The sequence below is a fragment of the Balaenoptera musculus genome, chromosome 13 (genome assembly GCF_009873245.2).
Source record: "Balaenoptera musculus isolate JJ_BM4_2016_0621 chromosome 13, mBalMus1.pri.v3, whole genome shotgun sequence".
In the NCBI taxonomy this organism is placed as follows: domain Eukaryota; kingdom Metazoa; phylum Chordata; class Mammalia; order Artiodactyla; family Balaenopteridae; genus Balaenoptera; species Balaenoptera musculus.
The window spans coordinates 52,869,635-52,892,301 of record NC_045797.1 but is presented as its reverse complement, the minus strand read 5'-3'; the positions used below and the strand labels follow the sequence as shown (position 1 = coordinate 52,892,301).

Below are 22,667 nucleotides of genomic sequence, written 5' to 3'. Positions count from 1 at the left end.
GTAGGTTTCTTAATCCCATGTTCCCCTTATATCTTCTATAATATGGAGTTTCTTACTGTTTTTAAACTGACATTTACTAAAGACCTCAAATTATCCCTTTTACTCTTTCTCTCTTATGTAAAAACATCTCCTGGCAGAGGTGAGTACAAGTCTAGGGTGAGTACACTACTCCTGCTCTTCACCCTCCTTGTCTTTTAAAATGAGAAGATACCAAATGTGGTCACTATCAACCTGCTTATTTTGAAATGTACATGTCTCATTCTAAAAAAGCATAATGAAAGGAATTCTTTTCAGTGCAATACTCAGGAAACATCATACCTGCAGCAGAACAGCATAAAGTTCTACATACTCTATGTGAAGAATCCATTTCTTACAGATCCCTTAATAAAATAAATAGGCAAAGTTTCCTTTATTGGAGGAGGTAATGTTTTCTCCAGAAGAAAGAGAGAGTCTAATTTCAGCCATGTGATGATAGAGAATAACAGTCAAAGCTAGCATATTACAGATATTCTGGGGGTTTTTTTCCTTTAGAAGCACACAAAACACAAGCCTTGTTACATTTCTGTGCTGAACACAGACTGTCTTTAAGGGTATGATTCCCTTAAATCTGAAAGACCATTATTATTACATTTAAATCTGGCTCCAAACTAGCTTTTTAATTGTGAGCTCAGGCTTTGGAGTGTCACAGATCTGGTTCAAATCTTGGTTCCACCAGCTGACTTATCTTAGGCAATCTACTTCACCCATCAGAGACTCTGTATACCTAAAGAAGTGGGAATATTAATAGTACTAACCTCGTTAAGATTGCTGTGGGGTTTAAACAAAATGATGCTTCTAAAGTGCCTGGTAATGAGGAAATATTCAATGAATGTTTGTTTTTATTGGACTATTAACTAATCCTCAAATCTGACCTGAGCTATATTTTCCGGTCTCCAACCCTTTAAACATCTTTTTTCCTCTTTCTACTGGCTGAAAGACCTAGCCCAAATGTCACCTCCTGCAAGAAACCTTATAAGAAACTCCTATCTGGAAATGAGATCTTTCTCCTGTGAACAACTTTGTGCTTTGCAAAGGACCCTTATTAATTATTGACCTCTACTATGGTTACTTGTGAATAAGTTTCATCCTCCCTATTTTGGTAGGCTCCTTAGGACTATAAATCACCTCTATTCATTTTTATATTCTTCAGGCCCCACCACAGTGCTTTGTACATTTGAAGTGATGAATGAAATCATCAGCAATAAAATTCACAGAGTAAAAAATGAAACCATAAAGAACATGAAAAAAATATGGGGAACACTGAATTGATCTTAGAAATCAGGTATCTTAAGAGAAGATCAATTTGCCTAAAAGCAAGAAAAAGAATAGTAGGTTTACTTCATAAAAATTAAACATTCATATTTCAAAAACATAATAGCATTATAAGCAGATAGAAAATTAAATAAACTAGAAAAAATTCAGCCCATACAACACTTTAATATTTAATAGAGAATCCCTACATGTAAATAAAACTTTTAATATAAATAATAAAAGTAGTCAAAAAAAAGTAGACTTTTAAAAAACCACTAAATGACTAACTTAGGTTACAAAATACCATGATCTCAGTTTTCTAAAATATGAATGTGAGACAGAATATCATAAATACAAAAGTAAAAAGACTTAACGGCTTCACATTTTGTTGTATTTCTGGGAGTGACATCATGGTAAGGTAGCATTAAAGCTATTTATGTTCCTACTGCTTTTCTAATACAACTAAAAATGAAATTTACTGCAATGGAACTTACTTTTACAGAACTGAAGTCAAACCAGTGATGACCTAATCATATCCATCTTGGGCTTTTCTTCCCCGGGAAGACACTTTTTTAACACTATATGAAAGTTTGAACTACCTATATGTTGCGTGATGTCTCTACTAAGTATACTTGAAAGCCAGAAAAGACTATCACAGTTCCAAAGTGGATAATGGGGATGGTAAGCAAAATTAGATAAATTACCAGTTTGTCTCCAGATTTTAAAGGTCAGGAGTTGAACTTCATGTAGAGAAATTTCCCATGAAAAAGTCCTCAAGTACCCTGCTTCTGAGAGACAAGCCTACTCCCAAAGGAAGCATAGCGAAGGGTGAAGTCACTGGTAGGGCTTTTATGCTCCACATGCAGAAACTAGCCCATGTGAAAACTGGTAGGGAAGTCGTGTCTGACAGGAGAAACTCAAGATTTCTCAGGCTTGAACACTGCTGATGGCATTGCAAATCAGTATGTTACTTGGCAATGTATATTAAGAGCCACATAAACTTTCAAACCCTTTGGAAGAGTAATTCCACTTCTAGGAATCCATCATAAGGAACCCCTACTAGTACTACTATTACTAAACTACAGTTCAATCACTTGATGGAATATTATTTAGCCTTTTAAAAAGGGATATGCAGAAACCAAAAATTTGTGCTTATATTAGAAAGCAAATAGAAAAACTTATAAACCACATTAGAACTACATCATAGAAACAAACAAAAATTAAAAAAAGACACTGGCTTTGCACAGAGCAAAATGCTAATTTAGTGCCCATGGAGATGTCAATTGTTGCAAGAAGTCTATAAATCCATGTGTACATATGCCTCTTCTCAAACAACAAACACTAAAAATACAATTACTATAATATGAGACCACAATTTTATTTAATATTAAAAAAATGAGAACCACGTGCTAGGATTAAGAATGGAACAAGGATGCCCATTCTCACCACTCTTATTCAACATAGTACTGAAAGTCCTGGCCATTGTAATAGGCAAGAAAAAGAAATAAAAAGCATGAAGGTTAAAAAAGAAGTAGAAAAGCTTTCATCTATTTGCTGATAACATAATTGTTTATATAGGGAAATTTAAAGAATCTACAAACACATACTAAGAACTAGTAAGTGAATTTAGCAAGGCCACAGGATACAAGGTTACTATAAAAAAACAACTGTGTTTTTACATATTAGCAGCAAACAATTAGCAACAAGTTAAAAAAAATTCCATTTACAATAGTGCTGAAAAGAATAAAATACATTTAATAAAACATATGCAAGACCTCTACACTAGAAACTAAAAAACATTGTTGAGAGAAATGACAGAAGATCTAAATAAAAGGAAAGAAAATAAGTTCATGATGAAAAGACTAAATAAATATTATGAAGACATCAACTGTTCCTAAATTCACCTATAGACTCAATGTAATCCCAATCATAATCCCACCAGGTTTTGTTTTTTTTAATGTAAATTGACAAGTTCATTCTAAAATTTATAGGAAAATCAAATCATCTAGACTATTCAGAGCAATATTAAAAAAACAAAGTTGGAGGACTGACGCTACCTGACTTAGAAACTTAGCATAAAACTACAGTAATAAAGATACTGTGGTACTGACAAACAGATCAATGAAACAGAATAGAGAGCCAGAAATAGACCCACACTTACACAGTCATCTGACTTTCAACAAAGGTACAAAACAATGGGTAAAGGAAAGTTGTGTTGTTGCTATTGTTTTTCAAACTGGTGCTGGAATAACTAAATGTTCATAATGAAGAAAGAAAATGAACCTTGACCCCTACTTCAAATCATACACAAAATGTAACTTCAGATATATCACTGACCTAAATGTGAAAGTTAAAACCATCAAGCTTGGGTTTCCCTGGTGGCACAGTAGTTAGGAATCCCCCTGCCAGTGCAGAGGACACGGGTTCGAGCCCTGGTCCAGGAAGATCCCACATGCCGTGGAGCAGCTGGGCCCGGGTGCCACAACTACTGAGCCTGCGCTCTAGAGCCCTTGAGCCACAACTACTAAAGATCGCATGACTGGGCCTGAGCTCCGCAGCAGGAGAAGCCACCGCAATGAGAAGCCTGTGCGCCACAACTGGAGAAGGCCTGTGCGCAGCAACGAAGACCCAATGCAGCCAAAAATAAATAAATAAAATAAATTTATATAAAAAAAACCCAAAATTAAAACCACCAAGCTTTAAGAAGAAAACACTGAGGAAAGATTCATGACTTGAGGTAGGCAAAAGTTTCTTAGGACAAAGAAAGCAGTAGCTTCATATAAAAGAAAAAAATGGATAAATTAGACATCATCAAAATTAAAAACTTCTGCACATCAAAAGATGTTAATAATAAAATAAAGATGTAAGCCATAAACTAGGACAAAATATTTGTGGAACATATATTTGACAAAGGACTAATATGCAGAATATGTTTTTAGGGGGCAGAGTCAAGATGGCGGTGTGAGAAGATGCCAAGTTAGCGTCTTCTCCCCACTAGGGCACCTGCCAGCCACTGGTGAGGGACCCTGACACCCAAGGAGATGGGAGGAGCCCCCAAGTGAACTGGTAGGACGTGGGGGACAGAGCGGGGAGGAGAAGTGGAGGCCAGACAGGATCAGCGCCCCTGAGGCCAGGGAGATCAGAAGAGGTAAGCAGTAGGGACCCTCCGGAGGAGCAGGAGAGGAGCTGAGGGTGACTGCCCATCCCACTCAGGCCCGGGGAGCCTGCTGAGCTCCCAGGCCGGTCCCCTGTCCTCCAAGGCACCCCCACCTCCCTGGCCACATTGGTCTTGGGGGCATACGAAGGAGGCCAAGGGGAGTTCAGGAGAGGCAGGCAGGAGGGACCCTCCAGGAGGAGTGGGAGAGGAGCAGAGGGTGTTTGCCCTGCCCACTAGGGCCCTGGGAGCCTGCTGAGCTCCCAGGCCGGTCCCCTGCCCTCCAAGGCCCCCCTAACCCCTGGCCACATTGGTCCTGGGGGCATAGGAAGGACGCCAACGGGAGGACAGGAGAGGCAGGTGGGAGGGGCCCTCCAGGACTGGAGGAGCAGGAGAGGAGAGGAGGAGCAGGAATGCCCCGCCCATTCGAGACCAGGAAGCCTGCTGGGCTCCCAGGTGAGGTCCCCCACCCTCTGAGACGAGGGGTGGGGGGACACGCCTGGGCCCCTTCTGTTCCTTGAGCCTAAGCCCCACCCCCCACAGCCCCCAGGGCCTTTTCCAGCCCTGTGGGTCCTAAGCATAGGCCCCACCCACCACCCAAACCTTGCCCTTGCTTAGGCCCCACCTTCCACAACCAAGGCCTTTCCCCCCCTTTTTTTTTTTCTCTTTTCCCTCCTTCTCTTTTTTACTATTGTGGTACTGTTGTACCTTCCGGTTGTTGATTCACCTATATTTTTATTTTTATATTCTTTCTAACATATCTGTTAGTTTCCTAGCCTAATTTTATTTTTTACTTTGTTATTGTTCTCTCTCTCTTTTTTTTTTTGCCACTGCATGCTGCTTGCAGGATCTTGCTTCACGAGGCGGGGGTCGGGCCAAAGCTCCTGTGGTGGGAGCTCCGTGTTGGAACCACTGGACTAACAGAGAACCTCAGATCCCAGGGAATATTCACTGGAGTGAGGTCTCATGGAGGTCCTCATCTCAGCACCAAGACCCAGCTCTACCCAACAGCCACCAAATTCCAGTGTTGGAAGCCTCAGGCCAAATAACCACTAAGACAGGAATACAATTCCACTCATAAAAAAAAAAAAAAATGAGACAGCAAAAAAAATATGTCACAGATGAAGGAGCAAGGTAAAAACCTACAAGACCAAATAAATGAAGAGGAAATAGGCAATCTACCTGAAAAAGAATTCAGAGAAATGAGAGTAAAGATGATCCAGAATCCTGGAAACAGAATGGAAGCATGGATTGAGAAAATGCAAAAAATGTTTAACAAAGATCTAAAGAACTAAAGAACAAACAAACAGAGATGAACAACACAATAACTGAAATGAAAAATACACTAGAAGGAATCAATAACAGAATAACTGAGGCAGAAGAATGAATAAGTGAGCTGGAAGACAAAATGGTGGAAATAACTGCCAAGGAGCAGAATAAAGAAAAAAGATGAAAAGAATTGAAGACAATCTCAGAGACCTCTGGGACAACGCTAAATGCACCACATTTGAATTACAGTGGTCCCAGAAGAAGAAGAGAAAAAGAAAGGGTCTGAGAAAATATTTGAAGAGATTACAGTCAAAAACTTCCCTAACATGGGAAAGGAAATAGTCACTCAAGTCCAGGAAGCACAGAGAGTCCCATACAGGATAAACTCTAGGAAAAACAAACCAAGACACATATTAATCAAACTAACAAAAATTAAATTCAAGGGAAAAACAAAAAAAAAAACATACAAAGGAGTCCCCACAAGGTTATCAGCTGATATTTCAGCAGAAACTCTGCAGGCCAGAAGGGAGTTGCAGGACATACTTAAAGTGATGAAAGAGAAAAACATACAACCAAGATTACTCTATCCAGCAAGGATCTCATTCAGATGCAAGGGAGAAATCAAAAGCTTTTCAAACAAGGAAAAGCTAAGAGAATTCAGCACCACCAAACCAGCCTTATAACAAATGCTAAAGCAACTTCTCTAGGCGGGAAACGCAAGAGAAGAAAAAGACCCACAAAAACAAACCCAAAACAATTAAGAAAATGGTAATAGGAACATACATATCAATAATAACCTTGAATGTAAATGGATTAAATGCCCCAACCAAAAGACACAGACTGGCTGAACAGATACAAAAACAAGACCCATATATATGTTGTCTACAAAAGACCCACTTCAGACCTAGGGACACATACAGACTGAAAGTGAAAGGATGGAAAATGATATTCCATGCAAATGGAAATCAAAAGAAAGCTGGAGTAGCAATATTCATATCAGACAAAATAAACTTAAAAATAAAGACTATTATAAGAGATAAGGAGGGACACTACATAATGATCAAAGGATCAATCCAAGAAGAAGATATAACAATTAAAAATGTTTATGCACCCAACACATGAGCACCTCAATACATAAGGCAAATGTTAACAACCATGAAAGGAGAAATTGACAGTAACACAGTAATAGTAGGGGACTTTTAACACGCCACTTACACCAATGGACAGATCATCCAAACAAAAAATAAATAAGGAAACACAAGCTTTAAATGACACAATAGACCAGGTAGATTTAATTGATACTTATAAAACATTCCACCGAAAAGTGGCAGAATACCCTTTCTTCTGAAGTGCACATGGAACATTCTCCAGGATAGATCACATCTTGGGTCACAAATCAAGCCTTGGAAAATTTAAGAAAATTGAATTCTTATCAAGCATCTTTTCTGACCACAACGCTATGAGACTGGAAATCAATTACAGGAAGAAGATTTGTATAAAACACAAATACATGGAGGCTAAACATGTGCTACTAAATAACCAAGAGATCCCTGAAGAAATCAAAGAAGAAATAAAAAAATACCTAGAAACAAATGACAACAAAAACATGATGACCCAAAACCTATGGGATGCAGCAAAAGCAGTTCTAACAGGGAAGTTTATAGCAATTCAATCTCACGTCAAGAAACAAGAAAAATCGTAAATAAACAATCTAAGCCAACACTGAAAACAACTAGAGAAAGAAGAACAAAGAAAACCCAAAGTAAGTAGAAGGAAAGAAATCATAAAAATCAGAGCAGAAATAAATGCAATAGAAACTAAGAAAACAATAGCAAAGAACAATAAAACTACAAACTGGTTCTTTGAGAAGATAAACAAAATTGATAAACCCTTAGCCAGACCCATCAAGAAAAAAAGGGAGAGGATGCAAATCAATAAAATTAGAAATGAAAAAGGAGAGATCACAACTGACACCGCAGAAATACAAAGGATTATAAGAGACTACTACAAAAAACTATATACCAATAAAATGGACAACCAAGAAGAAATGGACAAATTCTTGGAAAGGTACAATTTTCCAAGACTGAACCAGGAAGCATTAGAAAATATAAACAGACCCATCACAAGTAATGAAATTGAAACCATAATTAAAAATCTTCCAACAAACAGAAGTCCAGGACCAGATGGCTTCACAGGTGAATTCTACCAAACATTTAGTGAAGAGCTAACACCCATCCTTCTCAAGCTCTTCCAAAAAATTGCAGAGGGAGAAACACTCCCAAATTCATTCTATGAAGCCACCATCACCCTGATACCAAAACCAGAAAAAGATATTACAAAAAAAGAAAATTATAGACCAATATCACTGATGAACATAGATGCAAAAATCCTCAACAAAATACTAACAAACAGAATCCAACAACACATTAAAAGAATCATACACCATGATCAAGTGGGATTTATCCCAGGTATGCAAGGATTCTTCAATATATGCAAATCAAACAATGTGATACACTACATTAACAAATTAAGGAATAAAAACCATATGATCATCTCAACAGATGCAGAAAAAGCTTTTGACAAAATTCAACGCTCATTTACGAGAAAAACTCTCCAGAAAATGGGCATAGAGGGAACCTACCTCAACATAATAAAGGCCATATATGAGAAACCCACAGCAAGCATCATACTCAATGGTGAAAAACTGAAAGCATTTCCACTAAGATCAGGAACAAGACAAGGATGACCACTCTTGCCACTCTTATTCAACATAGTTTTGGAAGTCCTAGCCACGGCAATCAGAGAAGAAAAAGAAATACAAATTGGAAAAGAAGTAAAAGTGTCACCATTTGTGGATGACATGATACTATACATAGAAAATCCTAAAGATGCCACCAGAAAACTACTAGAACTAAACAATGAATTTGGTAAGGTTGTAGGACACAAAATTAATGCACAGAAATCTCTGGCTTTCCTATACACCAACAATGAAAAATCAGAAAGAGAAATTAAGGAAACAATCCCATTTACCATTGCAACAAAAAGAATAAAGTATCTAGGAAAAAACTTGCCTGTGGAGGCGAAAGACTTGTACTCAGAAAACTATAAAACACTGATGAATGAAATCAAAGATGACATAAACAGATGGAGAAATATACTATGTTCTGGATTGCAAGAATCAATATTGTGAAAATGATTATACTACCCAAAGCAATCTACAGATTCAATGCAATCCCTATCAAACTACCAATGGCATTCTTCACAGAATTGGAACAAAAAATTTTGCTATTCATATGGAAACATAAAAGACCCCGAATAACCAAAGCAATCTTGAGAAAGAAAAACGGAGTTGGAAGAATCAGGCTCCCCAACTTCAAAATATACCACAAAGCTACAGTAATCAAGACAGTATGGTACTGGCAGAAAAACAGAAATATAGATCAATGGAACAGGATAGAAAGCCCAGAGATAAACCCATGCACATATGGTCACCTAATTTATGACAAAGGAGGCAAGAACATACAATGGAGAAAAGACATCTTCTTCAATACGTGGTGCTGGGAAAACTGGACAGCTACATGTAAAGAATGAAATTAGAACACTTCTTAACACCATACACAAAAATAAACTCCAAATGGATTAAAGACCTAAATGTAAGACCAGACACTGTAAAACTCTTAGAGGAAAAATAGGAAATACACTCTTTGACATAAACCACAGCAAGATCTTTTTTGACCCACCTCCTAGAGTTACAGAAATAAAAACAAAAATAAACAAATGGGACTTAATTAAACTTAAAAGCTTTTGCACAGCAAAGGAAACCATAAACAAGACAAAAAGACAACCCTCAGAATGGGAGAAAATATTTGCAAATGAAACAACAGACAAAGGATTAATCTCCAAAATATATAAACAGCTCATGAAGCTCGATATCAAAAAAAACAAACAGTCCAATTAAAAATGGGCAGAAGACCTAAATAGACATTTCACCAAGGAAGACATACAGATGGCCAAGAGGCACATGAAAAGATGGGTCAACATCACTAATTATTAGAGAAATGCAAATCAAAACTACAATGAGGTATCACCTCATGCCAGTCAGAATGGCTATTATCAAGAAATCTAGAAACAATAAATGCTGGAAAGGGTGTGGTGAAAAGGAAACCCTCCTGCACTGTTAGTGGGAATGTAAATTGATACAACCACTATGGAAAACAGTACGGAGGTTCCTTAAAAAACTAAAAATAGAATTACCATATGATCCAGCAATCCCATTACTGGGCATATACCCTGAGAAAACCATAAATCAAAAAGAGACATGTGCCACAATATTCATTGCAGCACTATTTACAATAGCCAGGACATGGAACCAAGCTAAATGTCCATCGACAGATGAATGGATAAAGAAGATGTGGCACATATATACAATGGAATATTACTCAGCCATAAAAAGAAACGAAATTGAGTTATTTTTAGTGAGGTGGATGGACCTAGAGTCTGTCATACAGAGTGAACTAAGTCAGAAAGAGAAAAACAAATACCGTATTCTAACGCATATATATGGAATCTAAAAAAAAAAAAAAAAAATGGTACTGATGAACCTAGTTGCAGGGCAGGAATAAAGATGTAGACATACAGAATGGACTTGAGGACACAGGGTGGGAGGGGAAGCTGGGGTGAAGTGTGAGTAGCATCGACATACACTACCGAATGTAAAATAGCTAGCAGGAAGCAGCAGCATAGCACAGGGAGATCAGCTCGGTGCTTTGCAATGACCTAGAGGGGTGGGAAAGGGAGGATGGGAGGGAGGCTCAAGAGGGAGGGGATATGGGGACACATGTATGCATATGGCTGATTCACTTTGGTGTACAACAGAAACTAACACGGTATTGTGAAGCAATTATACTCCAATAAAGATCTATTAAGAAAGAAAAAGAATATGTTTTTAACATTCCCACAACTCAATAATAAAAAAGGTAAACAACTCAATTAGAAAATGGCTAAATGATATGAACAGATAGTTCACAAAAGAAGCTATACAAATGGCTAATAAGCACATGAGAAAGTGCTCACTGTCACCAGGGAAATGCAAATTAAAACCACAAAGAGATACTACCACATACACACATATACTAGAATGGCTAAAATTAAAAAGACTAACATCAAATGATGGCAAAGCAAACTCTTAGCATTGTTGGTGAAGTGTAAAATGGTACAACTACACTGGATTGTAGTCTAGAAGTTTCTAAGAAAACTAAACACTCACCTGATTTATGACCCAGCAAATCCTCTCCTAAGTAATTTTCCAAGATAAATGAAAAAAAATGTCAACAACAACAAAAAATTATACAAGAATGTTCATAGCAGCTTTACTCATAATAACCTAAAACTGGAATAACCAAAAAACTGGGAATAGGCAAGCTTCCTTCAATAAAGAGAATAAACTATGGTATAGTTATACAACGGCATATTATTCAGCAATAAAAATATTTATCCATGTTACAACATGAATTAAAAATAAACATGTTGAAAGAAGCTTTATACAAAAGAGTACACTGTGTGATATCATTTACATGAAGTTCAAGAAGAGGCAAACTAATCTTTGGCTGAAGAAATGAGAACATATGGTTAGTGCTGAGAGGCTAGGCAAGGATTTTCTAGGAAGAGGTACAAGGGAATGCTCTAGGATGATGGCAATGTTTTTTATCTTGATAGAGGTTTGGGTTACACAGATGTAGGTATTTATTTGCCAAAATTCAGCTCTTGAACACTTATAATTAAAATGTATATGAATTTTACTTCAAAAGAAAAAAAACTAGGAATTATTGAGTTCTAGTTAATGATATACATGCCAAAGTATTAGCTGACAGTGTGTTGATGTCTGCAATTTTCTTTAAAATATATATAAAAAAAGAGATGGACTCATGGACAAACAGATGGGTAGATAAGTGGAAAAACAGGCATAGTAAAATGTAAATGATAAAATCTGGATGTGGGTATACAGGAATTCACTGCAAAATTTTTTTTCAACTTTTCCCTATGTTAAATTTTTTCATAATAAAATGTTGGGAGAAAAACAGATACGACTGCTTTTGATGTTCACAGAATATTATTTTTTACTTCTTTTTTTATTTTCTAAGTTTTCTATAATGTGCAATAGTCTTTACGATCTTAAACACTTTTAAAAGAAATTACAATTATATTTCTTAAAATAATCAAATATAAATTATTTTTAAAACAAGTTAAAAATCTTACTTTAGATTCAATGAAAATTAAAATATCCACTATTTTTAAACTCACTGTCATTTAATTCACTAAAAGCCTTAAAATATTTAGTTATGTAGGAAGTCACGGTTTTTGAACTAATTAATTTTGAACTAATCAAATGTGGTATCAAAGTTTTCTCTTTTAATGTCTAATATTAAACTTTCCCTTGTACTCAAACCTCCCCCTGTGTTAATTAATGCATGCTCATTAAAAGTACATCATTTCTTAAACTCTATAATAACTAAGCAGGGCAACATTTCTTAAGAAATCTGAGAGTAGGCTGTTTACTAAAGGGCTTTATCTTTAGATAAGCACAAGCTTTAAGCCAGGTGCTAGTCATTTGTGTCTTGTTAATTTCCAAAACAAACAGAGGAGAGTGCCATGCTATTTCCATTACACACACTTCACCATTAGGACCAGGGTTTATGAGCTTGACATTGTTCCAGGAAAAATGGTTTCATTCCTCACTGAAATAAAATAATGTGCCACATAACTCAGCAATGTGGAACTTCTGAAAAATGTTGTCATGTTAAACATGGTCATATTTTTAAAGTCTCCATTATGCCAAAACAAAGGCCATTTGCTGTAGGGAACTCACTCTGGGCACAGGAAACTCTTACATGGGCCTCAGACTTACCTCATCGCTATGTCATATGATTCCGGGTGAATACAAGTTTGGTCCAAAGGATTTGGCTTTAGTACAGCATTCACTGCAGTTTTGCTCTTCTTCTTGCCTTGCTTCTCATTTGTGACTTCAACACCTGCTGAAGATGCCACAGCAACTCCCTGCATTTCGCCTGCAGATTCAGTTTGCTGACGACTGTAACCATTCAAAACAACATATGGGGCGGGGCGGGGGAGGGTTGGGGGTGGGCAGAAAAGAGTCTTTAATTAAAAATGTGCTTATTTCTCTGCCATACAAATATACACAAACAGCAACCAGATTCTGACCATTCACTTCACAGAAATTACTACTTAGTTTAAACACTGTTAATAGGGTTTTCTGTTACTTAAAGCCAAAAACATTCTTAAGTGATTCTGTCTGTATAACTGGCATTCTAGGAGAGAACAGAGAGAAATGGAGGAAAATTAATTAAATAAGGAGAAAGTGATTTCTCAGAGGTGAAGAAAAAGCTCCCCAAAGGAATCTACTGAGTGTAAAATAGAATGAATGGGAAAAGAATGAAAAAGACATTTTGACATATCATGGGGAAACTTTAGAATATAATTTTTAAAATTAAGAGAGAAAAATAAAACAGATTATTGAAAGGAACTAGAATCAAACTGGCATCAGTTTTCTCACTGACAAACATCAGATGCCAGAACACAGTGGAATAATATTTTAAAAGTCTGAGACAAAATGATTTTGAATCTAGAATCATATACCTAGCCAAAGTAGCGTTCAAATTAAAATCATTTTCAGACATGTAAGGACTGAAGTACAACCCATATAATATACCCTCTCTGAAAAGAGTTTAAGTATATACTCCAGCAAAAACAATGAATTCACGAAAAATGATAATGTGGGCTACGAGAAACAGTGATGAGCACAGAAACCATTAAAAAATTATTAGGTTAAATAACTGCTCATGAATAATGTAGAAAATATATTAAAAGGACACAGTCTGAAACTAAAATCCCAGATCATCTCACCATAGCACATAGTGTTGAAGGGAGGAAGATTGGTAAAGAGACCTAAGGTTCTAGTCTTCTCCAGGAGGAGGACAGAGAAACCTATTAACTCCAGAGACCAATCCAAATCAAATTTAAAGATAATCACCAGAAGAATAAAAGCAAGATATACAAGCTGAAATCACTAAGAGGAGATAAAGATGAGTAAGGAAGACAAGAAGAGAAACAGGGAGAAAACGTGTTAACTGATAAATCCAACAAACAGCATGAAAGGAAAAGAATCAGAAGGCATGAAGAGAAAATATAAAATAAGAGGGAAGATCAAGTCCAAACACATCAATAAATGTAATAAATGTGAATGTATTAATAAGACTGAGCAAACCTAGAAAATCTATTTGTTTATAAGAGTCATAAAAAATTGAATGTCATAGAAAGTTTGAAAATAAAAAATACCAAGCATATTCTGAAAAGGCAGATATAGCAACAATGCCAGCAAACAAAACAGATTTCAAAGTAAAAAACATTCAATGAGATAGCAAGAGTCATTCTGAATAACAGTATGACCTATCAAGTAGATATAATAGTCATGAATCTTCAAGTCCTTCATTACCAGTTGAAAAAATTTAAGGCTTTAAAACAACCCAAATGTTCATCAACAGGGCACTGATTAGATTAAATTATAGTCCATCTATAAATTACTGTGCAGTCATTATATATAAATGATAATTTATATATAATGATATAAATATATAAATCAATATGTAATATTTGGAAAGAGATCCAAGATATATTACTGAAACTAATAAAACAAGTTTCAAATAGTTGTATAGCATGACTCCTTCTATATGCATTTAAAAATAACAAATACATTATTAATTTACATAAATTTATTTTCAGGAAGCAATATATAAGAAATTATTTTGAAGTGACAAGTTGAGGTGCCCTTTTCATTTTATTCTTTTTTATACTGTTTGAATTTTCTAACCAAGTGTTAGAAAAAACAAAAAGTAAGAAATCCAATTTTTTTTTGCTTCTGGGTTTGGTGGTCTACTTAGAAAGAACTTCCACTACTCCAGCGGTCTGCAAAATTTACCCATGTTTTTTTCTGGTACTTTTACAGTTTTACTTTTTCCATTTAAGTGTATGGTCCATCTGGAATTTATTTGGGTATAAGGTATGGGTTAGGACTGTAGCTTCTCCTACACATACAAATTCCAGTTGTCATAATGCTACTTACTGGATAATTAATCAATTTTTTCCAACTATTTGAAATATCATCTTATCATAAACTAAATTCCCTCTGGGTTTGATGTATTTCAGACTCTATTCTGTTCTACCTGTTTCTACATCAAAACCAAACTGCTTAATTACTATGGCTTTATAATAAATTCTACTATCCAGTGGGGCTGGTTTTTCCTTAGTCTTTTCCAGGAAAAAAAAATATTATTATAACTTTGTCAAAAGAAAAAAATACACATAAATGAATCAGGTAGTCCCAAAAAGCAAATACATAAAAGCCATTCTTTCATGATTACAAAATGCTAAGAAGCTTACCAAATTTCTTTGCATTTGTGCTACAGGATTAGAAAGCAAGGATTTAGCTCTTAATCGACACATCTGATAATTAATGCTTTGGCCAGTTTTCAGTGAGGAAGGAGCAGGGAAACCCAACTATGCTTAGGGTAAAAGCTGTCAGTATGAAGTGGTCTTTGCGAAGTCCTCTTTGTTACCTCATCTTATACCAGTCCTTCCTACTTGTGGTGCTCCAATCACACTGGCCTTAGTTTCATTTCCTGAATACACCAAAGTTGGTCCTGCCTTAGGATGTTGCACATGTACTGTTTGCTCTGCCTGGAATGCCCTCCTTCTGATCCCTGTGTGACTGGCTCCTTCATTTCATTCAAAACTCGGCTCAAATATCTTTTCAATGAGTAACTCATATAAAGCAGTTTATTGCTCCCCAAAGGCAGTGTCATATTGCTTTGTTTTAATTTTTATAACACTTATTACATCTGAAACTATTTATTTTTACTAGTTTATTTATTGTCTGTCTCATACATTAAAATTTAACTCCATGAGGCCAGGGAATTTGTTGATTTGCTCACTGCTGTATTCCCAGTACCTAGCAAAGATTACAGTTGACACATATTGAATGAAGGAATGAACAAATAGACAGCTAGGATTTATGCCAGTGAGAAGGATGGGTAACAGAAAGAGAGGAGGTTGATAATAGAACAGACAGTGTACACTTCAATAATGACCTGCAAAATGTTCGAATATAATCCTGGTTGACTCTGATGAAACCAGCACACTGTTGGAAAGATTTTGGACCTAGCCCTTTCACTTTCTTCAGCTGTTCTCGGTTGATGAATGGCCCATTTTTCTCACGCCATTCAATAATATTTTTGGCTCGGTTGGCATTGAGTCCAGCAATATGCCTAAAAAAATAAACAAAATGAGTAATGTGGCCAATGTAATTGTTCTAAGAGTACTGAAAGAAAAGATCTCATCTGAAAAGACAATGATATAAAACATTTGCATCATAAAAGCAACTGCAATTACATCTTGTCATATGTCTCTACACTATTCACATTCCTTGTGTTTCTGAATCAAGTAATAATTCTGCCTATTCCTGGTTAGCTTACAAAGTGAGTTAGCAGTAGAAGTTACAATAGCTACAGCTGCATTGTACTATTCTATTTTTTTGATCAGCCTGTTCTCATTAGTAAAGCCTTGAACTATAGAAAGATACTTATTCATGATATAAAAACTCTATCATTACGTAGTCGGCTTAGTGTTAATTAGAGAATCGTAATTTTATTACAGAATTCCATACATGGCATTATGGAATGTTTGTCGCTGTGGTAGAAAAGCAACACCTTACAATGCAAGGGATATTTTCTGCTATTCCAATTTCAAAGCAGAAAGATCCAGATTTTTTCCAGAGGTCCAGAATTTCATGCTGCATCAGCAGAGTTGTATAATACATGCAAGACTAGGAACAAAAAAGCAATTCTTCTATAGCCACAGGGGAAAAAAAAAGAACATATAAGACATGATTACAGTACAATGAAGATTTTGAGATGTGACCTGTGGAATCAAGGTAAAAATATGGTAACCATACCTTGAACCATCAGGATTTATCTTTTGGTGACTGCCAGCTTTGACAGATGTAAGCAAGAGACTGAACTAGTGAAAAATATCTACTCTCCTGTGGTGGGAAACAGCTCTTTTCCATGTTAACCTAATTTAAATTCTATTAGCGACATTAATGCACTCAATAGTTACCATATGTTCTTCACATTAGATTTCCAGTATTAAAAATAACATGAATTGTTATAATTCTCTTCTTAAATGATGCCTTCCCCTCTGACTGATTACCTAAAGCAATGTATGAACTCATAGATTTTCTATACTTGACAACTTTATACACGTGTCCCCTTGCTCTAGCTGAGTTTGAACTGGATAGCCAGTAAAACTCAAGATTCTGTGATGTTTAGCCACAGACTTCTTGTCTCACCTTAACAAAACTTCTGAACAGATGTTAATATCCACTCCCACAAAGCTGACACATTCTTCTACAACACTATCCAGTGTTGCCTTGAGTAGAGTCTGAGACACATCGTGCTGAAAAGACAAAGATAAAATATGAATCAAAAGTAAAGAACATGCAAAAAACCACATTCACAAAAAGACAGACAGATGAAAAGGCAGAGGGCTATGTACCAGATGAAGGAACAAGATAAAACCCCAGAAAAACAACTAAATGAAGTGGAGGTAGGCAACCTTCCAAAAAAAGAATTCAGAATAATGACAGTGAAGATGATCCAGACCTCGGAAAAAGAATGGAGGCAAAGATTGAGAAGATGCAAGAAATGTTTAACAAAGACCTAGAAGAATTAAAGAACAAACAAACAGAGTTGAACAATACAATAACTGAAATGAAAACTACACTAGAAGGAATCAATAGCAGAATAACTGAGGCAGAACGGATAAGTGACCTGGAAGACAGAATGGTGGAATTCACTGCTGTGGAACAGAATAAACAAAAAAGAAGGAAAAGAAATGAAGACAGCCTAAGACACCTCTGGGACAACATTAAACACAACAACATTCGCATTATAGGGGATCCAGAAGGAGAAGAGAGAGAGAAAGGACCAGAGAAAATATTTGAAGAGATTATAGTCGAAAAGTTCCCTAACGTGGGAAAGGAAATAGCCACCTAAGTCCAGGAAGCACAGAGAGTCCCATACAGGATAAACCCAAGGAGAAACACACCGAGACACATAGTAATCAAATTGGCAAAAATTAAAGACAAAGAAAAATTATTGAAAGCAGCAAGGGAAGAACGACAAGTAACATACAAGGGAACTCCCATAAGGTTAACAGCTGATTTCTCAGCAGAAATTCTACAAGCCAGAAGGGAGTGGTATGATATACTTAAAGTGATGAAAGGGAAGAACCTACAACCAAGATTACTGTACCCAGCAAGGATCTCATTCAGATTCGATGGAGAAATCAAAAGCTTTACAGACAAGCAAAAGCTAAGAGAATTCAGCACCACCAAACCAGCTCTACAACAAATGCTAAAGGAACTTCTCTAAGTGGGAAACACAAGGGAAGAAAAGGACCTATGAAACCAAACCCAAAACAATTAAGAAAATGGTAATAGGAACATACATATCGATAATTACCTTAAACGTGAATGGATTAAATGCTCCAACCAAAAGACGTAGGCTTGCTGAATGTATACAAAAACAAGACCCATCTATATGCTGTCTACAAGAGACCCACTTCAGACCTAGGGACACATACAGACTGAAAGTGAGGGGATGGAAAAAGATATTCCATGTAAATGGAAATGAAAAGAAAGCTGGAGTAGCAATTCTCATACCAGACAAAATTGACTTTAAAATAAAGACTATTACAAGAGACAAAGAAGGACACTACATAATGATCAAGGGATAAATCCAAGAAGAAGATATAAGAATTGTAAATACTTATGCACCCAACATAGAAGCACCTCAATACATAAGGCAAATGCTAACAGCCACAAAAGGGGAAATTGACAGTAACACAATAATAGTAGGGGACCTTAACACCTCACTTTAACCAGTGGACAGATCATCCAAAATGAAAACAAATAAGGAAACAGAAGCTGTAAATGACACCAAAGACCAGATAGATTTAATTGATATTTATAGGACATTCCATCCAAAAACAGCAGATTACACTTTCTTCTCAAGTGTGCACGGAACATTCTCCAGGATAGATCACATCTTGGGTCACAAATCAAGCCTCAGTAAATTTAAGAAAACTGAAATCATATCAAGCATCTTTTCTGACCACAATGCTATGAGATTAGAAATCAATTAAAGGGAAAAAAACGTAAAAAACACAAACACATGGAGGCTAAACAATACGTTACTAAATAACCAAGACATCAATGAAGAAATCAAAGAGGAAATCAAAAAATATCTAGAGACAAATGACAATGAAAACATGATGATCCAAAACCTATGGGATGCAGCAAAAGCAGTTCGAAGAGGGAAGTTTATAGCTATACAAGCCTACCTCAAGAAACAAGAAAAATCCCAAATAAACAATCTTACACTACACTAAGGTTAGTGTAATCTTACACTAACCTTACACCTAAAAGAACTAGAGAAAGAAGAACAAACAAAACCCAAAGTTAGCAGAAGGAAAGAAATCATAAAGATCAGAGCAGAAATAAATGAAATAGAAACAAAGAAAACAATAGCAAAGATCAATAAAACTAAAAGCTGGTTCTTTGAGAAGATAAACAAAATTGATAAACCATTAGCCAGACTCATCAAGAAAAAGAGGGAGAGGAATCAAATCAATAAAATTAGAAACGAAAAAGGAGAATTTACAGCAGACACCGCAGAAATACAAAGCATCCTAAAAGACTACTACAAGCAACTCTATGCCAATAAAATGGACAACCTGGAAGAAATGGACAAATTCTTAGAAAGGTATAACCTTCCAAGACTGAACCAGGAAGAAATAGAAAATATGAACAGACCTATCACAAGTAATGAAATTGAAACTGTGATTAAAAATCTTCCAACAAACAAAAGTCCAGGACCAGATGGCTTCACAGGTGAATTCTATGAAATATTTAGAGAAGAGCTAACACCCATCCTTCTCAAAATCTTCAAAAAATTGCGGAGGAAGGAACACTCCCAAACTCATTCTATGAGGCCACCATCACCCTGATACCAAAACCAGACAAAGATACTACAAGAAAAGAAAATTACAGACCAATATCACTGATGAATATAGATGCAAAAATCCTCAACAAAATACTTGCAAACAGAATCCAACAACACATTAAAAGGATCATACACCATGATCAAGTGGGATTTATCCCAGGGATGCAAGGATTCTTCAATATATGCAAATCAATCAATGTGATACACCATATTAACAAACTGAAGAATAAAAACCATATGATCATCTCAATAGATGCAGAAAAAGCTTTTGACAAAATTCAACACTCATTTATGATAAAAACTCTCCAGAAAGTGGGCATAGAGGGAACCTACCTCAACATAGTAAAGGCCATATACGACAAACCCACAGCAAACATCATTCTCAATGGTGAAAAACTGAAAGCATTTCCTCTAAGATCAGGAACAAGACAAGGATGTCCACCCTCACCAATATTATTCAACATAGTTTTGGAAGTCCTAGCCACAGCAATCAGAGAAGAAAAAGAAATAAAAGGAATACAAATCAGAAAAGAAGAAGTAAAACTGTCAGTGTTTGCAGATGACATGATACTATACATAGAGAATGCTAAAGACGCCACCAGAAAACTACTAGAGCTAATCAATGAATTTGGCAAAGTTGCAGGATACAAAATTAATGCACAGAAATCTCTTGCATTCCTATACATTAATGATGAAAAATCTGAAAGAGAAATTAAGGAAACACTCCCATTTACCACTGCAACAAAAAGAATAAAATACCTAGGAATAAACCTACCTAGGGAGACAAAAGACCTGTATGCAGAAAAACTGTTAAGACACTGATGAAAGAAATTAAAGATGATACCAACAGATGGAGAGATATACCATGTTCTTGGATTGGAAGAATCAATATTGTGAAAATGACTGTAGTACCTAAAGCAATCTACAGATTCAATGCAATCCCTATCAAATTACCAATGGTATTTTTTACGGAACTAGAACAAAAATTCTTAAAATTTGTATGGAGACACAAAGACCCCAAATACCCAAAGTGGTCTTGAGGGAAAAAATGGAGCTGAAGGAATCAGACTCCCTGACTTCAGACTATACTACAAGCTACAGTAATCAAGACAATATGGTACTGGCACAAAAACAGAAACATAGATCAACGGAACAAGATAGAAAGCCCAGAGATAAACCCACACACCTATGGTCAACTAATCTATGACAAAGGAGGCAAGGATATACAATGGAGAAAAGACAGTCTCTTCAATAAGTGGTGCTGGGAAAACTGGATAGCTACATGTAAAAGAATGGAATTACTCCCTAACACTATACACAAAAATAAACTCCAAATGGATTTGAGACCTAAATGTAAGACCGGACACTATAAAACTCTTAGAGGAAAACACAGGAAGAACACTCTTTGACATAAATCACAGCAAGATCTTTTTTGATCCACCTCCTAGAGTAATGGAAATAAAAACAAAAATAAACAAATGGGACCTAATGAAACTTCAAAGCTTTTGCACAGCAAAGGAAACCATAAACAAGACGAAAGGACAACCCTCAGAATGGAAGAAAATATTTGCAAACGTATCAATGGATAAAGGATTAATCTCCAAAATATATAAACAGCTCATGCAGCTCAATATTAAAGAAACTAACAACCCAATCCAAAAATGGGCAGAAGACCTAAATAGACATTTCTCCAAAGAAGACATACAGATGGCCAAGAAGCACATGAAAAGATGCTCAACATCACTAATTATTAGAGAAATGCAAATCAAAACTACAATGAGGTATCACCTCACACCAGTTAGAATGGGCATCATCAGAAAATCTACAAACAACAAATGCTGCAGAGGGTGGAGAAAAGGGAACCCTCTTGCACTGTTGGTGGGAATGTAAATTGATACAGCCACTATGGAGAACAGTATGGAGGTTCCTTAAAAAACTAAAAATAGATTTACCATATGATCCAGCAATCCCACTACTGGGCATATACCCAGAGAAAACCATAATCCAAAAAGACACATGCACCCCTATGCTCACTGCAGCACTATTTACAATAGCCAGGACATGGAAGCAACCTAAATGCCCATCGATAGATGAATGGATAAAGAAGATGTGGTACATATATACAATGGAATATTACTCAGCCATAAAAAGGAACAAAATTGGGTCATTTGTTGAGACATGGATGGATCTAGAGACTGTAATACAGAGTGAAGTAAGTCAGAAAGAGAAAAACAAATATCGTATATTGACGCATATATGTGGAACCTAGAAAAATGGTATAGATGAACCGGTTTGCAGGGCAGAAGTTGAGACACAGATGTAGAGAACAAACGTATGGACACCAAGGGGGAAAAAGCGGCGGAGGTGGGGTGGGGGTGGGGGTGTGATGAATTGGGAGATTGGGATTGACATGTATACACTGATGTGTATAAAACTGATGACTAATAAGGACCTGCTGTATAAAAAATAAATAAAATAAAAATCAAAAATTAAAAAACAACAAAGTTATGTTACACTGCCAAAAAGAAAAAAGTAAAGAACATGCAGTTCTTGGACTAGTCCCTTTGCTTAGCAGGCTGAGACACAGCAAAGTAAATTTCTTCATTTCTTTTAGACACATTGTTAGCCAATGTAATTGAGCGGAACTTAAGGAATCTGTTCTTACTCTCTAAATTACTCATACACTTGACTCAAATATAACAGCACCAGTATTTTTCCCTTTTGTGAAATTCTGCCAGAGCAGGGGTTCTCAAACTATAGCTTGCCATCAAAATCACCTCCAGGGTTTGTTAAAATACAGCTTGCTGGGCCCCACATCC

At 36.2% G+C, this 22,667-nt stretch overlaps 1 protein-coding gene across 2 annotated transcripts in view; it reads right to left on the bottom strand.

The window, feature by feature from the left end:
• SRBD1 (S1 RNA binding domain 1) overlaps nt 1–22,667 on the bottom strand; it is a 231,584-nt gene that overhangs the window by 17,079 nt on the left and 191,838 nt on the right. For both annotated transcript variants that reach the window (XM_036873925.1, XM_036873926.1), the window contains exons 17-19: nt 17,133–17,239; nt 15,874–16,050; nt 12,618–12,800 (exon numbers count right to left, since the gene is read on the bottom strand). In XM_036873925.1, coding sequence (XP_036729820.1) covers nt 12,618–12,800; nt 15,874–16,050; nt 17,133–17,239 — 467 coding nt within the window. The remainder of the gene's footprint in view (nt 1–12,617; nt 12,801–15,873; nt 16,051–17,132; nt 17,240–22,667) is intronic.